This window comes from Herpailurus yagouaroundi, unplaced genomic scaffold (assembly GCF_014898765.1).
Source record: "Herpailurus yagouaroundi ecotype Mexico unplaced genomic scaffold, PumYag 28, whole genome shotgun sequence".
Classification (NCBI taxonomy): domain Eukaryota; kingdom Metazoa; phylum Chordata; class Mammalia; order Carnivora; family Felidae; genus Herpailurus; species Herpailurus yagouaroundi.
The window spans coordinates 104,212,052-104,231,003 of record NW_024412376.1 but is presented as its reverse complement, the minus strand read 5'-3'; the positions used below and the strand labels follow the sequence as shown (position 1 = coordinate 104,231,003).

Sequence of the window (18,952 nt, the reverse complement as noted above, 5' to 3'; positions counted from 1 at the left end):
CTCAAGAGGTAATAAGTAACACTCCTAAGTTTCAAAGGGCATTTATTAAAACTACAAAGTTTCAAATGAAGCTTATTTTCTACAATTAAGAAGAATTAACTTTCTGTGAGAGAAAGAAGGGAAAGAACAGAGACTCTAGAAATTTTTCCAAAATATTATAGCATATCAGAAATGGTATAAAATTTGTAATTGTTCTCAATTATCCCATTTTTTATCTCACTATATCCACCACTACCACCTCACCCTTCCCCTTAAGAATATAATGGAAAAGAAGGCACAATTTGAAATTTTTTTTAAAACCAACATATTAATCATTTCATAGCAATGAGAATCGCACCTCAAACCAGAGTGTTAGGAAGTCTTGGGTTCTTCATTAAAACTACTCTTTCTAAACTAAATAACCTAGGAGAAGTTAGGAAAAGTTAAGGGTGAGAGACATAAGGGCCCTGGGAGGAAGGACCCAGAAGATCAGAGATGGGAGATGGACTTGGGAAGTTTAGGTTGTGTATAAATGAGATAAATTGTAAAACTTAGAAATTCATATCTCATAAATGAAAAAGTTGATTCATGGCATTGGTTGGTATTTACCAAGGGTTTACTCTCTCTCAGTCCCTTGATAAAGTGTGTGAATTTAAAAACATTTTGTGAGTTGTGATACCCAGATGGAAACTTAGACATGATGCATTTCAAAGTGCTTAAAAATATTTCCCCCACTATACTGTTTTTAATAAGAAACCTATGAGAAGTCCTGCAGAATCACAAATAAATTCCTTTACCAAACCTTTGCCGAGAAGTAAAAACTGATTGATTTTTATGACTGTAAGCCATTGTGCCTTTGTACTATTTACTAATGTGGAAAACTCCCTCTTGTCTTTATAAGATGTTTTCATGGGGGTCGGAATCCTTTGTGCTTTTCTAACTGGCTCTTGTTTTTCTTAATCCTGTTTCCTTAGCCCCTACCATTGAGTTTGAAGAAGCTGCATATCAAGTCCGTGAACCCTCAGGGCCAGATGCCATAGCCGTCCTGAACATCAAGGTGATCCGAAGAGGGGATCAGAACAGGACATCCAAGATCCGCTGTAGCACACGCGATGGGTCTGCCCAGTCAGGGGTGGATTATTACCCCAAGAGTCGAGTCTTGAAGTTCAGTCCCGGTAATTGAATGCCAATCCCAGTCTGTGAGTTTTACATAATAGAGAGGCAAATATCTTGTATTTGAAGAAAGGGATGAGCAGAAAAATAAAAGAGGAAAACAGTAGTGCTGATTAATCATGAAGTATTTATTAAGCACACATTTGATATTATAGGAATCTTTTTTAAAAAATGGCATTTTTCTGAAAAAGAAAAAAGGAGATCCCTTACTTCAGAACATCCTTGGCATTTTGGCTCATTTAAAAGGATTTTGTTGTTATTGTTAGCCTATGATTTGGTTGAGTAACAGCTGCAGTTGATTTTAAAAGAATAAACATGACTACCATGATCCAACAAATATTGATACAAACCAGTGTGCTGGGACCTTCAGAGATTACTAAAATCCAGAAGGCACAGTCTCTGTGCTCCAGTGGTTTAACATCTGCTAAGAGACAGGATACCCTGTTATGAGATTTCTAAAAAAGGTTTATTGTATAGAGAGAACTATGGAAATGAGTCAGGGAAGAGAGAGAGATGGGATTCAGGTCACAGCTGGCTGTTTAACTATCTGATATAGTTGGAGATGGAGAAGGAGTTGAATTATATGCTAGATTTTGTCACAGAACTTTCTGGAGCAACATAAGGTAAAAAGACTGGTGCAGATCCTAGAGCCATTTGCAATGTAGCCAGAAGTGGGCAACAGTGGTAGACGTCCTTTTCAGAGATGTCTTGGCCAGTGGGGGGAAGAAGTGACTCCCTCAGAAATGAAGGGGGAGGAGTCTCTGATGTCTCTCATTCCACTCGAGTTTTTTAAGGGCTTTTCGCTTTATCCCATGTACATCTGGTTAGTGTTTGCTGGAAACGTAGATGCCCTTCCTCCACCTCCATACAAGGACTATTCTTCCACGTGTCTTTACTTTTTCCTTTTCTGCATAAGGATCTGGTAGAAAGATAGGTCTTGGGAATAACCTAACCCAGGAGTTTATAGGAGAGGAAGAAGGGAGCCTTAACTACAACCAGGGAGATTTGCACCCTCAGAGAATCAGTTTATAGGAAAGGAAGGGAGTTTCTTTTTTTTTATTTTTTTATTTTTTTTTTCAACGTTTATTTATTTTTGGGACAGAGAGAGACAGAGCATGAACGGGGGAGGGGCAGAGAGAGAGAGGGAGCACAGAATCGGAAACAGGCTCCAGGCTCTGAGCCATCAGCCCAGAGCCCGACGCGGGGCTCGAACTCACAGACCGCGAGATCGTGACCTGGCTGAAGTCGGACGCTTAACCGACTGCGCCACCCAGGCGCCCCAGGAAGGGAGTTTCTAAGGCTCTCACCCTCCTCCTTCCAGGCTGCCAAACCTTTATGTTATCATCTTTGCGGGGATGGCCTAGTAGGAAGCCTTTGAGGTACTGCTTCTCAGGACAGCTTTGAAGGATGTCTTGTGTGCAAGCCCTCACTGCCACGCAGGATCCCGTGCCTAAGTGTAAAGGGGAAAGAAAAATTAAGCAAAAAATCCTCATAACCAGGGTGGAGTGTATTTTGGATCATAGATTTTTATTACTACCAGCTAGTGTCAGACAGGGGCCATTAATTCTCATATGGCATTGAATAGTAAATCTGCAATACTGAGCCTCTACCACAGGTGGAATTTGGTCTATAAAACAGATTTCTCACTTGAGATGGGAATAAAGTGATTAGCAGCCACTGTATTTATAGAAAACCTCTAAAAGGAAAGGGCGTTGTTTAACAGGAAGTCTCAGCAGTGCCAACCTGCACTGTCTTAGTGAGGTCACCTAATGAGAACCTTTGCTCTCTTTTTGTTCTGTGCTTGGTGAAGGTGTGGATCATATCTTTTTCAAAGTCGAGATCCTGTCCAATGAAGACCGGGAATGGCATGAATCTTTCTCCCTAGTCCTTGGCCCAGATGACCCAGTGGAAGCAGTTCTTGGTGATGTGACCACTGCCACAGTGACAATTCTAGACCAGGAAGCAGCAGGGAGTCTCATATTGCCAGCGCCACCCCTTGTGAGTTGCTTGACCTAAAGGGATCACTACTTGTATGTCCTAGTGACTAGTAGCTGAGAACTTGGCAGAAGTAGGACTTCTGGTGCTACACTTCTTCATTTTTCTAACACAGTAGTTCTCAACCAGGAGCTGTCTTGTTCCTTCCTTCCCAAACCCCTTCCCTGCACCACCACCTCCACGGGACATTTGGCAATGTCTGATGACGCTTTTGGTTGCCACAACTGTCAATGGATGTCACACTAGGCGCTATTTGCATCTAATGGGTAGTAGCTAGGAATGCTGCTGTACATCCTGCAATGCACAGGACAGCCCCAACAACAAAGAAGTATTTGGCATAAATGTCAGTAGTGCCAAGGATGAGAAACCCTGTTCTGACAGAAGAGTGAGACCAAACCATGTTGATACCTTAGTGTGATAAACACAGGAAGTGCAATACAATTGATCTTCTCACGTCTTTGGTGGGACCTAGAAGAGTGGAGAAAAAAAATAATGCTACCCCGTATCTATTACCCTACATACTTGCCACACACATAGAGGTAAGTATTTGCAAAAGTGCAGTACCCGGCTTCCCACGTTGGGGTGTATGCAATGAACGCAACGACTTTACAATTAGGAGGAAAATGCCTGGAGGTTGCCAAGGGAAACTTAACCCATAATAATGAGGCAGTCAGAATAAGTCTTCTAGCCTCCCCTAGCTAGTCTTCTATAGTAGAAGGATCATTCCAAAATGTGTCTCTTATTCAACCATGGAAGAAATACACTCCCTTTATTTACTTTTGTTTTGCCAGATATACTACTGTGTATCATTAACAATTTAATGCAACTTAATTTATTGTATTTTTTAATGCAACTTTAAACTAGTAACTGTTACTCATGATATAGCTTTAGTGACAGTGTGCATGAAAATAAAAGTATTTTCCACATGAGTGATAGAGCTCTGATTGAAGAATAAGATTAACAAGATACTAAAGATTTTTAGCTCAGGCAAAAGGAAGATCTTCTTCACCACTGATATGTAGTATCTTTTAGGGATGCCTGGCGAAGCACTGTGAAAACTTCCGTTATATTTTAAAGAATCCCTAGCGGTTAAGGGATCTTGTGGATCTCTAGGGAGGGGACCCCTAGCTCTCTGAGCATCCCAACACCCAGCCCAGGCTGAAGCTTTGTTGCTCCTTTTCAGGTTGTTACACTTGCCGACTATGACCACGTAGAAGAGGTTACCAAGGAAGGAGTCAAGAAGTCCCCCTCCCCAGGCTACCCACTGGTTTGTGTCACCCCCTGTGACTCTCATTTCCCCAAGTATGCCATCATGAAGGAACGCTGCAGCGAGGCTGGCATCAACCAGTCATCTGTGCAGTTCAGCTGGGAAGTAGCCACCCCCACTGATGGCAATGGGGCTCGCTCTCCCTTTGAGACCATCACTGACAACACACCATTTACCAGTGTCAACCACATGGTAGGTCTAGGGGTCTGGGCCTTGTTGCATAGGGAGAAAACTTGTGTCTCTCTTTGTCACTACAACTTTATCAAATTCCTTAAGGTCCTTGCATGGCATTTGGAATGAAATAAACGAATGAGCAGGTACACAGTATATACCCAGGTCTTTTAATTATTTTTTTTTATTTTTTTTAACTTTTATTTATTTTTGGGACAGAGAGAGACAGAGCATGAATGGGGGAGGGTCAGAGAGAGAGGGAAACACAGAATCCGAAACAGGCTCCAGGCTCTGAGCTGTCAGCACAGAGCCTGATGCAGGGCTCGAACTCACGGACCGTGAGATCGTGACCTGAGCCGAAGCCGGTTCTCAACCGACTGAGCCACCCAGGCGCCCCCCCCCAGGTCTTTTAATTCTTATATATAAGAAGAGGTAATATGGTATAATGGAAAGAGAACCAAGCCAGTAATCAGACAACCTGTTTACTATTCTTGATTCTGCCTACTTTTAACTATGTGATGTTAAGAGGTTGCTTAACCTCCCTGAGTCTCCGTTTCCTGATCTGCAAAACAGTACTTCTTCCACTTAGCGACTTGACAAGGTCACTGACGAATCAGTTGTAAAAGTGATCTATAAATGGTAAAGTAAGTCAAAGATTCTAGGTAGGTACAGTTAATGATTACTTTTTTCCACATGTCTTCAATCGTTCAATAAGTAGTAGGATAGAAACTCCTTAAGGACCTGGACCAAGGGTCCTACCACATTTTTATAGCCCAACATGCTCAGCACATTGATGGTGCTAGTAGAGACGGCACCATTATTAAACAAAGGAGAGAATGTTTCCGAGGGATCAGCATTTTGCAAAATTGTAGGAGGACACGCAAAGAAGTTCACTATGCAGTTGCTGTCCTCAAGGAGGTGGGACCCCAGACCCACCATCAGAGAGCAATGAACAGTGAGTAAGGGTTTGCCCAACCTTAAGAAACAGCGCACTGCAGTGACAGCTCCTCACTCCAGTGACGTCATTCTCCCCAGAGACAGAACTGGAAGCAGTGGAGATACTCAGCATAGTACCTGGCACATAGTAAGCCCTCAACAATTTTTGATTAAAATTAATGCACTTCATAATTTTGGAGATCAGAGCTTTCTTTCAGACTGAATTTCTCTAGATTTTTTCCTATTCAGCTCTCAGTTTCTTCTCACTTCAGTAAGTGCTTCACGTACATGGGATAATAAGTGGAGGAAAGGCATAGATGAATGGGGGGGTCTGGACAAAGCAGTCACTCATGTCCACTGTGTTTCACATAGCTTATTCAGAAAGGCCAATAGGTCAGGGTGCCTGGGTGGCTCCGTCGGTTAAGCATCCGACTTCAGCTCAGGTCATGATCCAGCAGTTGGTGAGTTCGAGCCCCACATCAGGCTCTGTGCTGACAGCTCAGGGCCTGGAGCCTGCTTCAGATTCTGTGTTTCCTCCTCTCTCTGCCCCTGCCATGCTCATACTCTGTCTCTCAATAATAATAAATAAACGTTAAAAAAATTTTTTTTAAAAAGGCCAATAGATCAATTCTTTTGCAACATAACCTAAACTACCTGATAAATTTTAAAAATTTAAATGGCAAGACTTAATAGCTTATTGTTTTATTAAGTATCTAATTCTCTTTTCAAAACACCATGAAGGCAGTTTGGTCTGATTTGAGCCAAATATACATTTTTAACAGGTACCAAGTTTATAATTTTACTTTATGTTTCAGTTTTTCTTCTTGCAATGACTTGGTGACTAATACTTTTACCCCAGTTTCCTTTGCTTTATCTTTGTTTCTTCAATTATTTATTTAATACCATTGTATTGTGTGCATTTTTGTAAGATGCCTCAAATCCCTTCTGAACTAAGTCCATGTGTAAATAAATAAATAAGGCGTTGGCAGCTAATTAGAAAAATTTTAATGGAAAAATCCTCTTTAATTTTTAATGGACTTCAATGAAAATTGTTTTCATGGGTAGAATTTATAAGTTTGTATGATTGCTTTGTGGGAGGTCTATGGCACACAGAACTACTAATTAACTTTTCTTGTTATGTACTTCCCTGTGTGTATGCACACATTACCTAAAGAGTTGTGGTGACCCACGTTGCCTCTGCAGAGATTGAGTTAAGCATTCTTATGGCTTCTCTGTGTCTGGGAACATGAAAGAATCTGTTGAAAGACCTCCAAAGGCCAGTAGGTTTCAGAGGACAAGTTCTCAATTTCCACCCTGCAGGTTATTGTAACCTTTGCAATGTGTGTGGCCATTAGGTGGGGCTGGGGGAGGGACCAGCAGTAGGAAAGAAAGAAAAATAAGAATTCCTGGGAAGGAAGCATCCCTCCTCTGTATCCTGACACCATGCCCTCAGCAAAAGTGACTTCAAGACCAACCAGTCTTAATGGAAAGGTTGAAAATCAGCTGAGTGGTCCTTATGCTGAACCTAATATATAAAGAGACCAATACTATCACCGGTAACCAGTCATCTCTGGCCTCTAGCTCCACATCTATCTACTTAACATACTGCCTTAGGCTACAAGTACTTACTGCTCTGTCCCTAGTGACTGGCTTCTGGGAGAAAGTCACCAGTTTTGTGGCAAATGAATGAACAGATAAATAGATGAGTGGATAGTCGGATGGATAGACAAATAATGGGTGGTCTTCACCTGTACCAGAAACTGGTGATGTCATATCATCCAGAAGATACAGTGGAAGGAGCTGTTTAAGGAGTAAACACATGTCTGATGTACTTTTTGCTTCCCGGTAGGTCCTGGATAGCATTTACTTCAGCCGGAGGTTCCATGTGCGCTGTGTGGCAAAGGCTGTGGACAAGGTGGGCCATGTGGGGACCCCCTTAAGGAGCAACATTGTTACCATTGGAACAGACAGTGCAATCTGCCACACCCCAGTAGTAGCTGGGACAGCCAGAGGCTTCCAGGCTCAGTCCTTCATCGCAACCTTGAAATACTTGGACGTCAAGCACAAGGAACATCCGAACAGGTCAGGCAGGTGGTGCCTTCCACAATGAGAGGGCTATCGTTTTGTGTGTTTTCTGGGTGAGACAGATGAATGAGTGATGTTCTGCAAAATAAGAATAGTGGAGGGGCGCCCGGATGGCTCAGCCAGTTAAGTGTCCAACTTTGGCTCAGGTCATGATCTCGCTGTTTGTGAGTTTGAGCCCCACATGGCACTCTCTGCTGTCAGCACAGAGCCTGCTTCAGGCTCTGTCCCTCTCTCTCTCTCTGTCTCTCAAAAATGAATAAAAACATTTTTAAAAAATATATTAAAAAAAGAAGAGTGGTGATAAAAGCTTCAGAAAAAATTCTTCAGAGGCTCCCGAAAACTGGCCCCTTGCCTGTCTGCTTAGCCTCATGTCCCTCACCTTGTCATCCTCACCTGCCAGTCCACCCACAGAGAACCAAACTGAAACCAAATTGCCAGGGCTTCCAACCAGCAATTCTCCCAGCTCCCTTCCACTCAATGTAGTTAAATCCTACTGTCCTCCTCCACCTACCTCATGACATCCTTTGCAAGAACCATCATCTTCCCCAATTTAATTTGGAAGCTCCCCCTTAGAGCTCCGCTGGCACCCATGCCACCCATACCTCTTTCAGAGCATTATCACCCTTCATTCTCTGTCTGTCCCCACAGTAGACGGAGAGGGCACGGACCTTCTTTTTTTTTTTTTTTTTTTTTTTTTTTTTTGTCCCTTCTGGCTGGGACAGTGCTTCTTGGCGCCTAAGAGACGCTTGCTAAATATCTAGTGAACAGAGTAATAATACTGTGTAAACTGAAAGTCACTGGGCACGTGTGCTTTTATGTTTTCCTGTGCTACCATGAGTTTGATGGAAATGGATACTTTCAGTTTTGCCTAGCAAAAAAAGAATTCATGCATAGTATACATATTCATTAAACCTTGTGGTATTTATGTATGTGCCTTTATGAGCAACTAAGTTCAGAGAAAGGGGTTCATTTGCATGGAGAAAAAAACAGATTTAAATATGGAGCCAAGAATATGCAAATTCTTTCTTTTTTCCAACCGAATAAGATTTACTTTTGTTGAAAAGCAGTAGCAGGAGTGCCCAGGGCACTACTGACCCCTTCCCAGCAAAAGAGACATCATGTTCATATTGCAAGGTAGCGATTCCTCTTAAAAATGTCTCTTGGGTTTTTGTTCCAAGAGACAAGCTGTAAAAAGTCAAAGGCACCCTCAATCAACATGCTGAAAATTTAAACTTGTACAATGAAAATAACGCAGCCCATAACTACAGTTCTGTTCTTTCACAGTCTTAACCAATATTTATTAAGCTTGTGTTTTAGTTAGGATTTTATACTACGTGCTCTGGAGAAACAAAAGACGTGAAGGAAATGATCCTTGTCCTCACTGTGGGGAGGCAAGATAAACAGAGTCCGAAAGCATACAAGACATAGCAGCCAATATGAATAAGTTACAGACTTGCTGGTGCAAAGGCACCTATGTGCTGAGAAGTGATGAGGGGAGGGGTGCCTGGGTGCCTCAGTCAGTTAACAGCTCAGGTCATGATCTCATGGCTTGTGACTTCAAGCCCCACATCAGGCTCTTTGCACTGACAGTGTGGAGCCTGCCTGGGATTCAACCTCTTCCCCTCTCTGTCTGCCCCTCTCTCAAAGTAAATAAATAAACTTCAAAAAAGGAAAAATGTAGATGAGGGGAGAGCACACTGCAAACAGAGGCCAGTTAGGGCCGCCCTTGTTGCTGGAACTTGAAGGGAGAGAGGGAAGAAAAGTCTCTTTTGGCTGTGGGGGGGACAGTAGCAGTAGTGGGGTATAACTATTTCTAAGATATTTTCCTGGGTGGGGATATCTACCTTAGAGTATAAAGAGCTCAGTGAGGCTTTTGGCACAAATACTTTAAAAAATATAAGTGTCCCAGACACTCACTGTGACAGAGCAGGGGAACAGCACCTCTGTCAGTCATTCTGCTGTAGCACACAAGGAAACAAAGCTTCCATTTATTTTTTTTTTATTTTTTTAATGTTTTATTTATTTTTGAGACAGAGAGAGACAGAGCATGAATGGGGGAGTGTCAGAGAGAGGGAGACACAGAATCTGAAACGGGCTCCAGGCTCTGAGCGGTCAGCACAGAGCCCGACGCGGGGCTCGAACTCACAGACCGTGAGATCATGACCTGAGCCGAAGTCGGAGGCTTAACCGACCGAGCCACCCAGGCGCCCCCAAAGCTTCCATTTAAAGCAAAAGGAAGCTTTAAAGTCATTTGTGGTTGTGATATTATCTTTTCTTATATATATAAAAAACAAAACAAAACAAAAAAACACCTGTGATTCTTGATTGCTATCAGTCCTGAGTCTGGAGGATTTCTTGATGGGGGGGCTGGGGCGGGGGTGGAGAACAACCCCACACATATATCATAGCCTCGTGTTCCTACACAGAAAGCTTCAAGAAAAAAAAGGGTAAATTCACTGGTGAAGACAGATTGAGTTATGAGAAAGAAATGTACCATATTAACTGCTTATAGCATGCACCTAAACACTACCTCCGCCCTTTTTTCCCTTAGAATCCACATTTCCGTGCAGATCCCGCACCAGGATGGAATGCTGCCCCTTATCTCCACCATGCCGCTGCACAACTTGCACTTTCTATTATCTGAGTCCATCTACAGACACCAGCACGTCTGCTCCAATCTCGTCACCACCCGTGACCTGAGAGGCATCTCAGGTGGGGGCTTTCCCATTCCAGCCCAGCACAGTGGCCCTTACAGATAGAGCGAGGCGAACTCTGCTTTCGTGTCTCCCAGTCCTCAAAGTCTGCATGTTTAGTGGATTTCCTTCCTAGCAGGCAACCAAACATAGGCATCTCAGACAGTGAAGTGAATAGGGAAAAACAAGGACTTTGGAACCAAGCTGATTTAGGTTCGAATCCCTAATTCTACTACCTATACAACTAACCAGAAATAGCAGAACTTCCCCAAACCACTGTTTGCTTATCTATGACATGAGGAAAACAATTGCTACCAATCAGGGTAAGGATTTAATCTGTTGATGGTTTTTAAAGCACCTGCCATGGTAAATGTTCATTCTTTCCCTGCCCCACTGTTGAGCATGTTTGGATCTGTGCCCTGAAATCCCCTTATTGCAGCATCTTTAGAAAGCTAGAGTGCAGATGTCACATGTTATAGGATGGGCTCCCGGAGCAGAAGCTGAGATGGAATGTGGGGGTGCAAGATGTTCATTGGGGATCAGCATCTGTGACGAGGAAGGAGAGGACGCAGAATTGGGCAGAGGGAGAAGTCAGACTGCAGTGCAGCCCTCCAGAAGCCCCCACCGCTTCAGGAACTCTTCCTACTTCCAGCCCCAGCTGACAGCCCTCTCTGAGGCACCTCAGTCACTGGATGCCAGAGCCCCCACAGGGGTGGCCACAGGAGCCACTGTCCCACTGACGCAAACCTGAAGGAGCTGACAGCCCGGTGGCACATTGCGGTGTCTACCATAGCAGACATTTTACTCTACAAAGGATCCTGTCCATTTCCATTTACCTTAGCAAGTGCGCATTAAATGCATGTTTCCTCCCTTGACAACCGATGAATCATTTACCAGTATTTTAGAAGATAGAGAAGCATTCATACGCTCTTTCATATTCATTAAGCATCACTTTAGGTAGTGATGGTCTTTACACGGTAGAAATTAGTTGAGTATGAATTATTCGCAAGTCACTGAGCTACACATGAAAGTCTAACCGGTTCACCTGTGCAGCCACTGAAAGAAACATACACTGTTTATAGGCTGGAAGTTTGTACCTCTTCCCACTTAAACACAATTAAATTCAACACATGATAATTGAGATCCTACTCCTTTCAGGGCAGAGGACCAGGTGCTGGTGTCAAACATCCTAAGACGTTTCAGACATTCTAAGACTCTTTCAGAATATTATATTTGCTTTTAGTACTATAAAAAATTTGAATCTTGATATTCTAAAATTGTATCTGTGTTTAGCTCTCTACTGCATAAAGGTCTTCCTTAATTTAGAACACTTTGGTTGCTTGGCAGCATTTGATCCAATAATTTTTGCCCGTAGCAGGGAGGTTTAGTCAAGCATCATTAGCGAGCTATTTACTCATTAGCACAAAATTAAGATTTTTTTTTTTCCTAAGAGTTCAGAAACCATAGCAGGGGAGGAGGTAGTCAGATGTTTGTCTGTTGGCTTTACATAAAAGCTATTTTTAAAAAATCAGTCTTAAAAAATAACAATTCATCAACAAGTCATCCGTGTAGTAAATCTGTTTCTTCAAGGGTTGATTGCAAAGCTTCAGTATGTATTCTTTTCCAAGACACACAGGGCCACTGAGCTCTGGCTCCATTTATGGTACCCTTTGCTCATCTTTTCTTCTGGGGTTCATGCAGCCTCTTAGAGGAGTCTGTGAACTCAGTCACAGGTAACCCCCCAGCAACAGGTACTCTAGCTCCCCTCCCCTTCTCATGCAGTGTGTATTGAGAACCCTGGGTTGCTCCATTAATAGTCTCTGATGGAAGGTAAGCCATCTCAGTCTCTCAAGGACACATCCCTTCTCCCCACCCAGCTCCTGGGCAGCCAATGAGGGGCATGTCAACAGACTGACTTCTTGTTCCTTGTTCCTCCCTCCCCCACAGAGGCAGGGTTCCTGGATGATAAGGTCTATGACAGCACAGCCCTGGGGCCTGGCTATGACCGCCCCTTCCAATTTGACCCCAGCGTCCGGGAGCCCAAGACCATCCAGCTCTACAAACACCTGAACCTGAAGAGCTGCGTCTGGACCTTTGATGCCTATTATGACATGACTGAGTTAATTGATGTCTGTGGGGGGTCTGTAACTGCCGACTTCCAGGTGGGTCCTCCGGGGGCTTATCCAAAGGCTGCAAGCACCTGGGTGCCATATGAAATTTTGTTTCTTCCTGAAGCACTTCTGTTAGCATGTTGCATCTGGTGCCCAGCCCCAGAACTGGGATAACCAAAGGAGTCTTTAGAAGTCCCTCAAATGAGACCTTAGCAGCACGATGGCTAGAGAGAACCCTCGAAAGTCTTCTAAATCAATTAACTGGAAAATTAATGTGGAAAATGTTAAAATGAATGTGGAAAAACATTACTGTCTGGAACAGCCACTTACATAAAAATCTAATATTTGCTTCTCTAGATATATATATAATATATAATATATATATATATATATATCCATCCCCCTGGGTATATTTTGGAAGCCAAAAGGATTGACATTTCATGGTAAGGTTATTACGAAGTAGATGTTTTCTTTTCCGCATATGGGGAAATAAGTCAAAGTAAGGTGTACCTTTCCAGGAGACAGGGAAAAACATAATGCTTTTTAAGCATTATGGAGAGAGAATTGTGTATAACACTTTGATTTCATTCCTAGTCCAAATCTGTGCGAAATTTACAACCCTTGCAAAAATGGACACATTCTTAATCGTTGTGGAACATTAGTGACAAAAGAAAATTTTAGCAAGAAGCCATAGTCATAGGAGGGCAGTTATATCAAAGAAATGCATCCTCATGGGAAATATGAATCTAAAGCAGATTCTACCTAATTATCAGCAGTTATCTCAATGAACTAAAAATTAACGTTTGTTCTTCATTTCAAATCGGTTTAACCACACTGAAAGAGGGACTTCTGGAGGCACTGAGAGTAATCATTTTGAGGACGTGCCTTTGATTAAAATTTGGTTTATTTTGCACTATCTCTGTTTGGTTAGCTCTCATTTTATATACACTACTGCCCTCTACTGAGTGGAAAATTAAAGCATTCTTAAGTTATCTGTTTCTGCAGTTACATGACCTATATTCACCTTCGAAATGCAAAACTAAGTGATTGGTTCCTCCTGACCTCTCAAAAATTAGTATTCTATGTTCTCCGTGTTTTTACTTTAATCATATTTTTGTATATTTTTGTCCAGAATATGCCTAAAATTCTCAAAGGCTAAGATTTCTTGTTATATATGCCCCACTTCTTGAACCAACACAGAATATATGCACAGAAGTACTTCATTGCAGTCCGTTTCTTTAAAAATAGTTAAAACAGCTGGTGTATGGTAGAAAGAATGTAGACTAAGCCCTAGTTATAACCAAGCCCTAGTTCATCTATTTTCTTGTCGTAACTTCTCTGAATCTCATCTGAAATTGTAACCAATCATCTCAACAGGGGAAAGAACTTAGCACATTGCAGGTATATAGTAAATATTTGTCAAGGTTTGGATTTTTTTTTAAGGATTAGTAAGTAATGTCATGAGGGATAAAGGATAGAAAACAGAAACAGAGAGGGAAAATTAATTTTTTCAATCAGCTAAAGAATTATTGAGGCTCTAATATCAATAATTTTAGCAAAGCCTGTATGTTAAAGGGACAGAATATGGTGTGAGGTCCAGATAAAGTCTAGAAATTTCCTGAAGAAAACAGATTAAGCCATTTCAAAAGATAATTTTTTATGGAATTAGCAGTCTTTTGAAAAACTTGTAATCAAATTTTAAATCCCTGACAACATTGAATATGAAAAAATATTCTAGAAAAATAAAATTTTTGTGTCCCAAAGATTGATAAAACACTTGGCTCTTTTCCTAAATTGCCCATGGAAACACTTTACATTATGCTTGAAAACAAAAGAAAAATCTAAGTTCCGTAGGGGATTATAGGATTCCACCAATGATAAAAATAAAATTTTTTCAAACTAAGCTTTTTTTTTATAAAAGAAATATGTGTTTATGGAGGAAAATATAAAATGAATAAACCAACTCTCCCATTCATACACACGTACATGCAGTTAGCTTCTCCATGAAAGCTTCCGTTTATATTTTGTTATCTCTCCATCCAGTTTTTGTTCACTGCATAGTTAAATAAAAATGTTTGAGCCAAGTTAATAGCAGTAACAGGAATTCCCTTAGAAGAAATATTCTCTTGGAAGTATGATGCGTTGCCTTTTCAAAAGTATTTCCGTGAGGTATTGTAGGAGATGGGAAATTGCCCAAACACACACAGCTCTGAACTGTGTGTTGGGAAGTTTCCTAGATATGATATCCAAATCCCATGACCTCATTTCCTGTTGCCAGAGATGTGAATAGACTTGGGCATCTTCCCAATTAGGGCTGATTCAGGCTCTCCTATAGGCCACTGGAAAATGTGGTCAGTGAGGGACTATGTACTGATCCGTTGGGAATAACTGTGTGCCTTTAAAATCTTGTCCAAGGCAACTGAACAGTGGAGGCACATCTCCTTCTCAGTCTTCAGAAATGTTTTTGTTCAAGTATCACCCCCTCAGAAAAGCCCTCCCGGATCACCCTATAGAAAGAAGCATCCTGGACACTTCCTATCCCTTTCTTTATTTTTAAAATTTATGTATGTCTACTAGACTATAGGTTCCATAACGGCAGTGATTTGGGCTTTTTCCACTGCTGAGGAAGAAGCTTGGTCTGGCACCTACATGCCCAGCACGGTTGTGGGTACTTGGTTATAATTACTGACTGCAGAAGTAACTAAATGAGTGAGGTAAAAATTGAACTGAGATGTAACCATATGCCTTTTCATCCCAGGGAGGAAATAACCCTCCGTGTGCACACCTTTTGCTTGGCAGGTGAGAGACTCTGCTCAGTCGTTCCTGACCGTGCACGTGCCTCTCTATGTGTCCTACATCTATGTGACAGCCCCCAGGGGCTGGGCTTCTTTGGAGCACCACACTGAGATGGAGTTTTCCTTCTTCTATGACACTGTTCTCTGGAGAACAGGTATACCCATTTACATCTTAACTACTCCTGCCGTATGCTTAAGTAAGACTAAAAGAAACTAATGAGTAGTTCCTTTTAATAAGAGCTCCATTCTTCATCCCGTTGTCCTATATACAGTCCAAGTGGGCTGCTACTCTAGACCAAATGAATAAAGTGAGCCAGGTTGTTCTTGATGTATTTTTCCATTTCAATGCATCTGATTCGAAGACGCTTTTGCTCCTTAAATGCCTTGAATGATACCATTTTTAACTAGGAGCAAATGAACATGGTTATACTCCAGAAGGACACCTCTAAACCCCTAATGGACCGTATAGGACCCATCTGTCACCTGCCATCCTCTACTCCGGGTGTGAATTGAGTTTTTCATCCCTGCAGGCCCTCTAGTATCAGCATTCATGGACATGGTTATTTTCAGGAACCACAGCCCCTCAGCTAAGAGTTCACACCTTACCCTTATCTCCTCCAAGCCACCTTTTCCTGCTGCTATCACCCGATACCCCAAAATTATCTCCCCTTCTGCTGCTCCTGTTCTCCCTCACCTGTAAATCTCTACAGGTGATTTACTCGATCTGGCACAGAGATACTAACCAGCTACAGGAGTTTTCTTTAGATAGGACCTCATCTCTAGTAATGGAAAGTACAGTCCTTTCTTCTGTTCAGTGCTTTCAACCCAAATCATTTGTCTTATATTTCTCGTAGGAAAATAACTTCAGGAAGTTTTCACACTCTGGGTCAAATCATTTCTTGAGATTTGGGGTTCTTTTTAAATATTATTTTCCCCATCCTTTGGTCGTCCTTTTGTTTTGATTCATACTGAACTCATTGGACATCATGATTGTAGTTACTCTTATTAAAGCCACAGTTCACTCATGTCATACCATATATGGCTGGCCTTCTACATGCTAATCTTTAATCCTCCATGGATTTAATATTAAATGTAGCCACCAGGACATGGTTTATGGTTCTGTCGAGTCATGAAATGTGTCCTTGTAAGAGCGCCTTGGTGGCTCAGTTGGTTAAACAACTGACTCTTGATCTCTGCTCAGCTCATGATCTCATGGTTCCTGAGTTTGAGTCCCATATCTGGCTCTGTGCTGACAGCGCGGAGCCTGCTTGGGATTCTGTCTCTCCCTCTCTCTGCGCCCTCCCTGCTCACACACTCTTTCTCTCTCTCTCAAAATAAATACATAGGGGCGCCTGGGTGGCGCAGTCGGTTAAGCGTCCGACTTCAGCCAGGTCACGATCTCGCGGTCCGTGAGTTCGAGCCCCGCGTCGGGCTCTGGGCTGATGGCTCAGAGCCTGGAGCCTGTTTCCAATTCTGTGTCTCCCTCTCTCTCTCTGCCCCTCTCCTCCCTGTTCATGCTCTGTCTCTCTCTGTCCCAAGAATAAATAAACGTTGAAAAAAAATTTTTTTTTTTTAATAAAAAATAAATAAATAAATAAATACATAAACTTAAAACAAAAAAAACGTGTCCCCATAAGGAGAAGCAAACAGTATGAAGCAGATGCACTATAACCGCATGCTGCTGTCAAGTTGATAGAAGTTTAAAGGCCAGTTGTTTTGAGCCATGGGCTGGGGCCCTGACTCTGGTCCAGGTGGCATTTTCAGGTATGAAGAGACTATGTCAAAGAGAATGGAACTATAACAACAACAACAACAACAACAACAACAACAACAACAACAACAGTGGAATGAACTGTCATACAGTTTTAATTGGCAAATGTGTCTAAATAGATTCTACGTTGCTATGAATATGTACATTTTTCTTACATTCAAATGACTGTGCAGCTCTTACTTAGAGGTGTCTCTGGGACAACTCACATATAGGATACTATGTGCGAGATCTCCATGCCCTAACTTGGATGTTTTATGTATGATTGCCTGCCTAGGAATCCAGACAGACAGCGTGCTCTCTGCAAGGCTTCAGATAATAAGAATCTATATCCGAGAAGATGGCCGTCTCGTCATTGAATTCAAGACCCATGCCAAATTCAGAGGTAATATCAGTTCAGTTTTTCCAGTTTTTTATTAAGAAACATTACAAACACAGACAAAAGGTAAAGGAATAGAACAATGAAAAACCAAGTCAACAATTGTTAACGTTTTGCTATGTATGTATGCACCCATACCCATATTTATGTACCACATTTGAAAACAAGCTGCAGACTTCTTGTCAAGTTACTCTAGATACTTTAGAAGCCTCTCCTGAGAACAAAGACATTCTCTTACACATCACAAGAGTATCACTACATCAAGATATTTAAGATTGATCCAATAATAGCTAGTCTATATTCATATTTCCTCTCTTGTCCTACAAGTGTCTTTTCCATTTGTTTTTATATTGTTTTGTATTTATTTTATATCTGTTTATATAAAGGGAAAGTGGATCCAATCAATATCCACATACATTCTAGTTGTTATATTTTTTCAGTCTCTCAATCTACAAGTCTCTCCACTTTTATTTATTCATGACAATGGATGACTACAGTTTGAAGGAGTAGAAGTATCCTGCTGAATAACCTTTATGATGTTTAAAATTGTTTCCTTCCACCAAGGACTTGAGTGGCTTTAAGTGTAGTTTTTTAAAATCTGAATTTGATATTTCTATTTATAAACTACCAGGACCTTTCTGCCTCTAAGAAACATGTATTTTGGAATTGAAAGCTAAGTTTATTTGACATACATTGTCCCATAAAGACCCCTATTATTATGAATATACTTGGCACCATTTCTACAAGGTACATTTGTGTTGTTTATAAATATATATGACCATAATGACCATCATGAGTAGGATGATAGACTGGGGTGAGATGCCATGCTGTCCAGCCAGAGTGAAATACATTCTAAAGGGTTAGAGGGTAGGTATAACTGTCATTGTTTGATAAAAGTATATTCATTCAGTACTAAGGCTTTAGTAGGGGATTCACCTCAAGTACTATAAAACTCACAAATAAGTATGTGTGTCTCCCCTTGAAATAGGACAGTTTGTGATGGAGCATCACACCCTCCCTGATGTGAAATCATTCATAATGACTCCAGACCATCTAGGAGGAATTGAATTTGACCTGCAGCTACTATGGAGTGCTCAGACTTTTGATTCTCCGTATCAACTCTGGAGAGCCACAAGCTCTTATAACAGGTGAATACAGGATGGGGGTGTTCAAGGGTAGATCTAAAAATGGTCTCAGTCTCTTCCAGGAGCTTGGGAAATAGGGCTTCCCCCCACACCAAAGGTTGGATTTCTATTATAAGGTGGGGGGGATAGAAATAACCCTCCAACATGGGCCACCTGGGTGGCTCAGTTGGTTAAGTGTCTGACTTCAGCTCAAGTCATGATCTCACAGTTTATGAATTTGAACCCCCCATTGGGCTCTGTGCTGACAGCTCAGAGCCTGGAGCCTACTTCAGATTCTGTGTCTCCCTCTCTCTCTGCTCTTCCCCACTCGCACTCTGTCCCTCTCTCTCTCTCTCAAAAATAAACAAACATTAAAAAAAATTTTTTTAGGGCGCCTGGGTGGCGCAGTCGGTTAAGCGTCCAACTTCAGCCAGGTCACGATCTCGCGGTCTGTGAGTTCGAGCCCCGCGTCGGGC

General features: G+C 41.8%; 1 protein-coding gene across 1 annotated transcript in view; it reads left to right on the top strand.

Annotated features, from left to right (window-relative positions):
- Positions 1–18,952, top strand: part of FRAS1 (Fraser extracellular matrix complex subunit 1) — a 421,505-nt gene that overhangs the window by 383,366 nt on the left and 19,187 nt on the right. Inside the window, exons 61-69 of the mRNA XM_040480456.1 lie at positions 954–1,154; positions 2,963–3,150; positions 4,331–4,606; positions 7,371–7,603; positions 10,158–10,318; positions 12,247–12,461; positions 15,210–15,360; positions 17,251–17,358; positions 18,341–18,500. Of these exons, the coding sequence (XP_040336390.1) occupies positions 954–1,154; positions 2,963–3,150; positions 4,331–4,606; positions 7,371–7,603; positions 10,158–10,318; positions 12,247–12,461; positions 15,210–15,360; positions 17,251–17,358; positions 18,341–18,500 (1,693 nt within the window). The remainder of the gene's footprint in view (positions 1–953; positions 1,155–2,962; positions 3,151–4,330; positions 4,607–7,370; positions 7,604–10,157; positions 10,319–12,246; positions 12,462–15,209; positions 15,361–17,250; positions 17,359–18,340; positions 18,501–18,952) is intronic.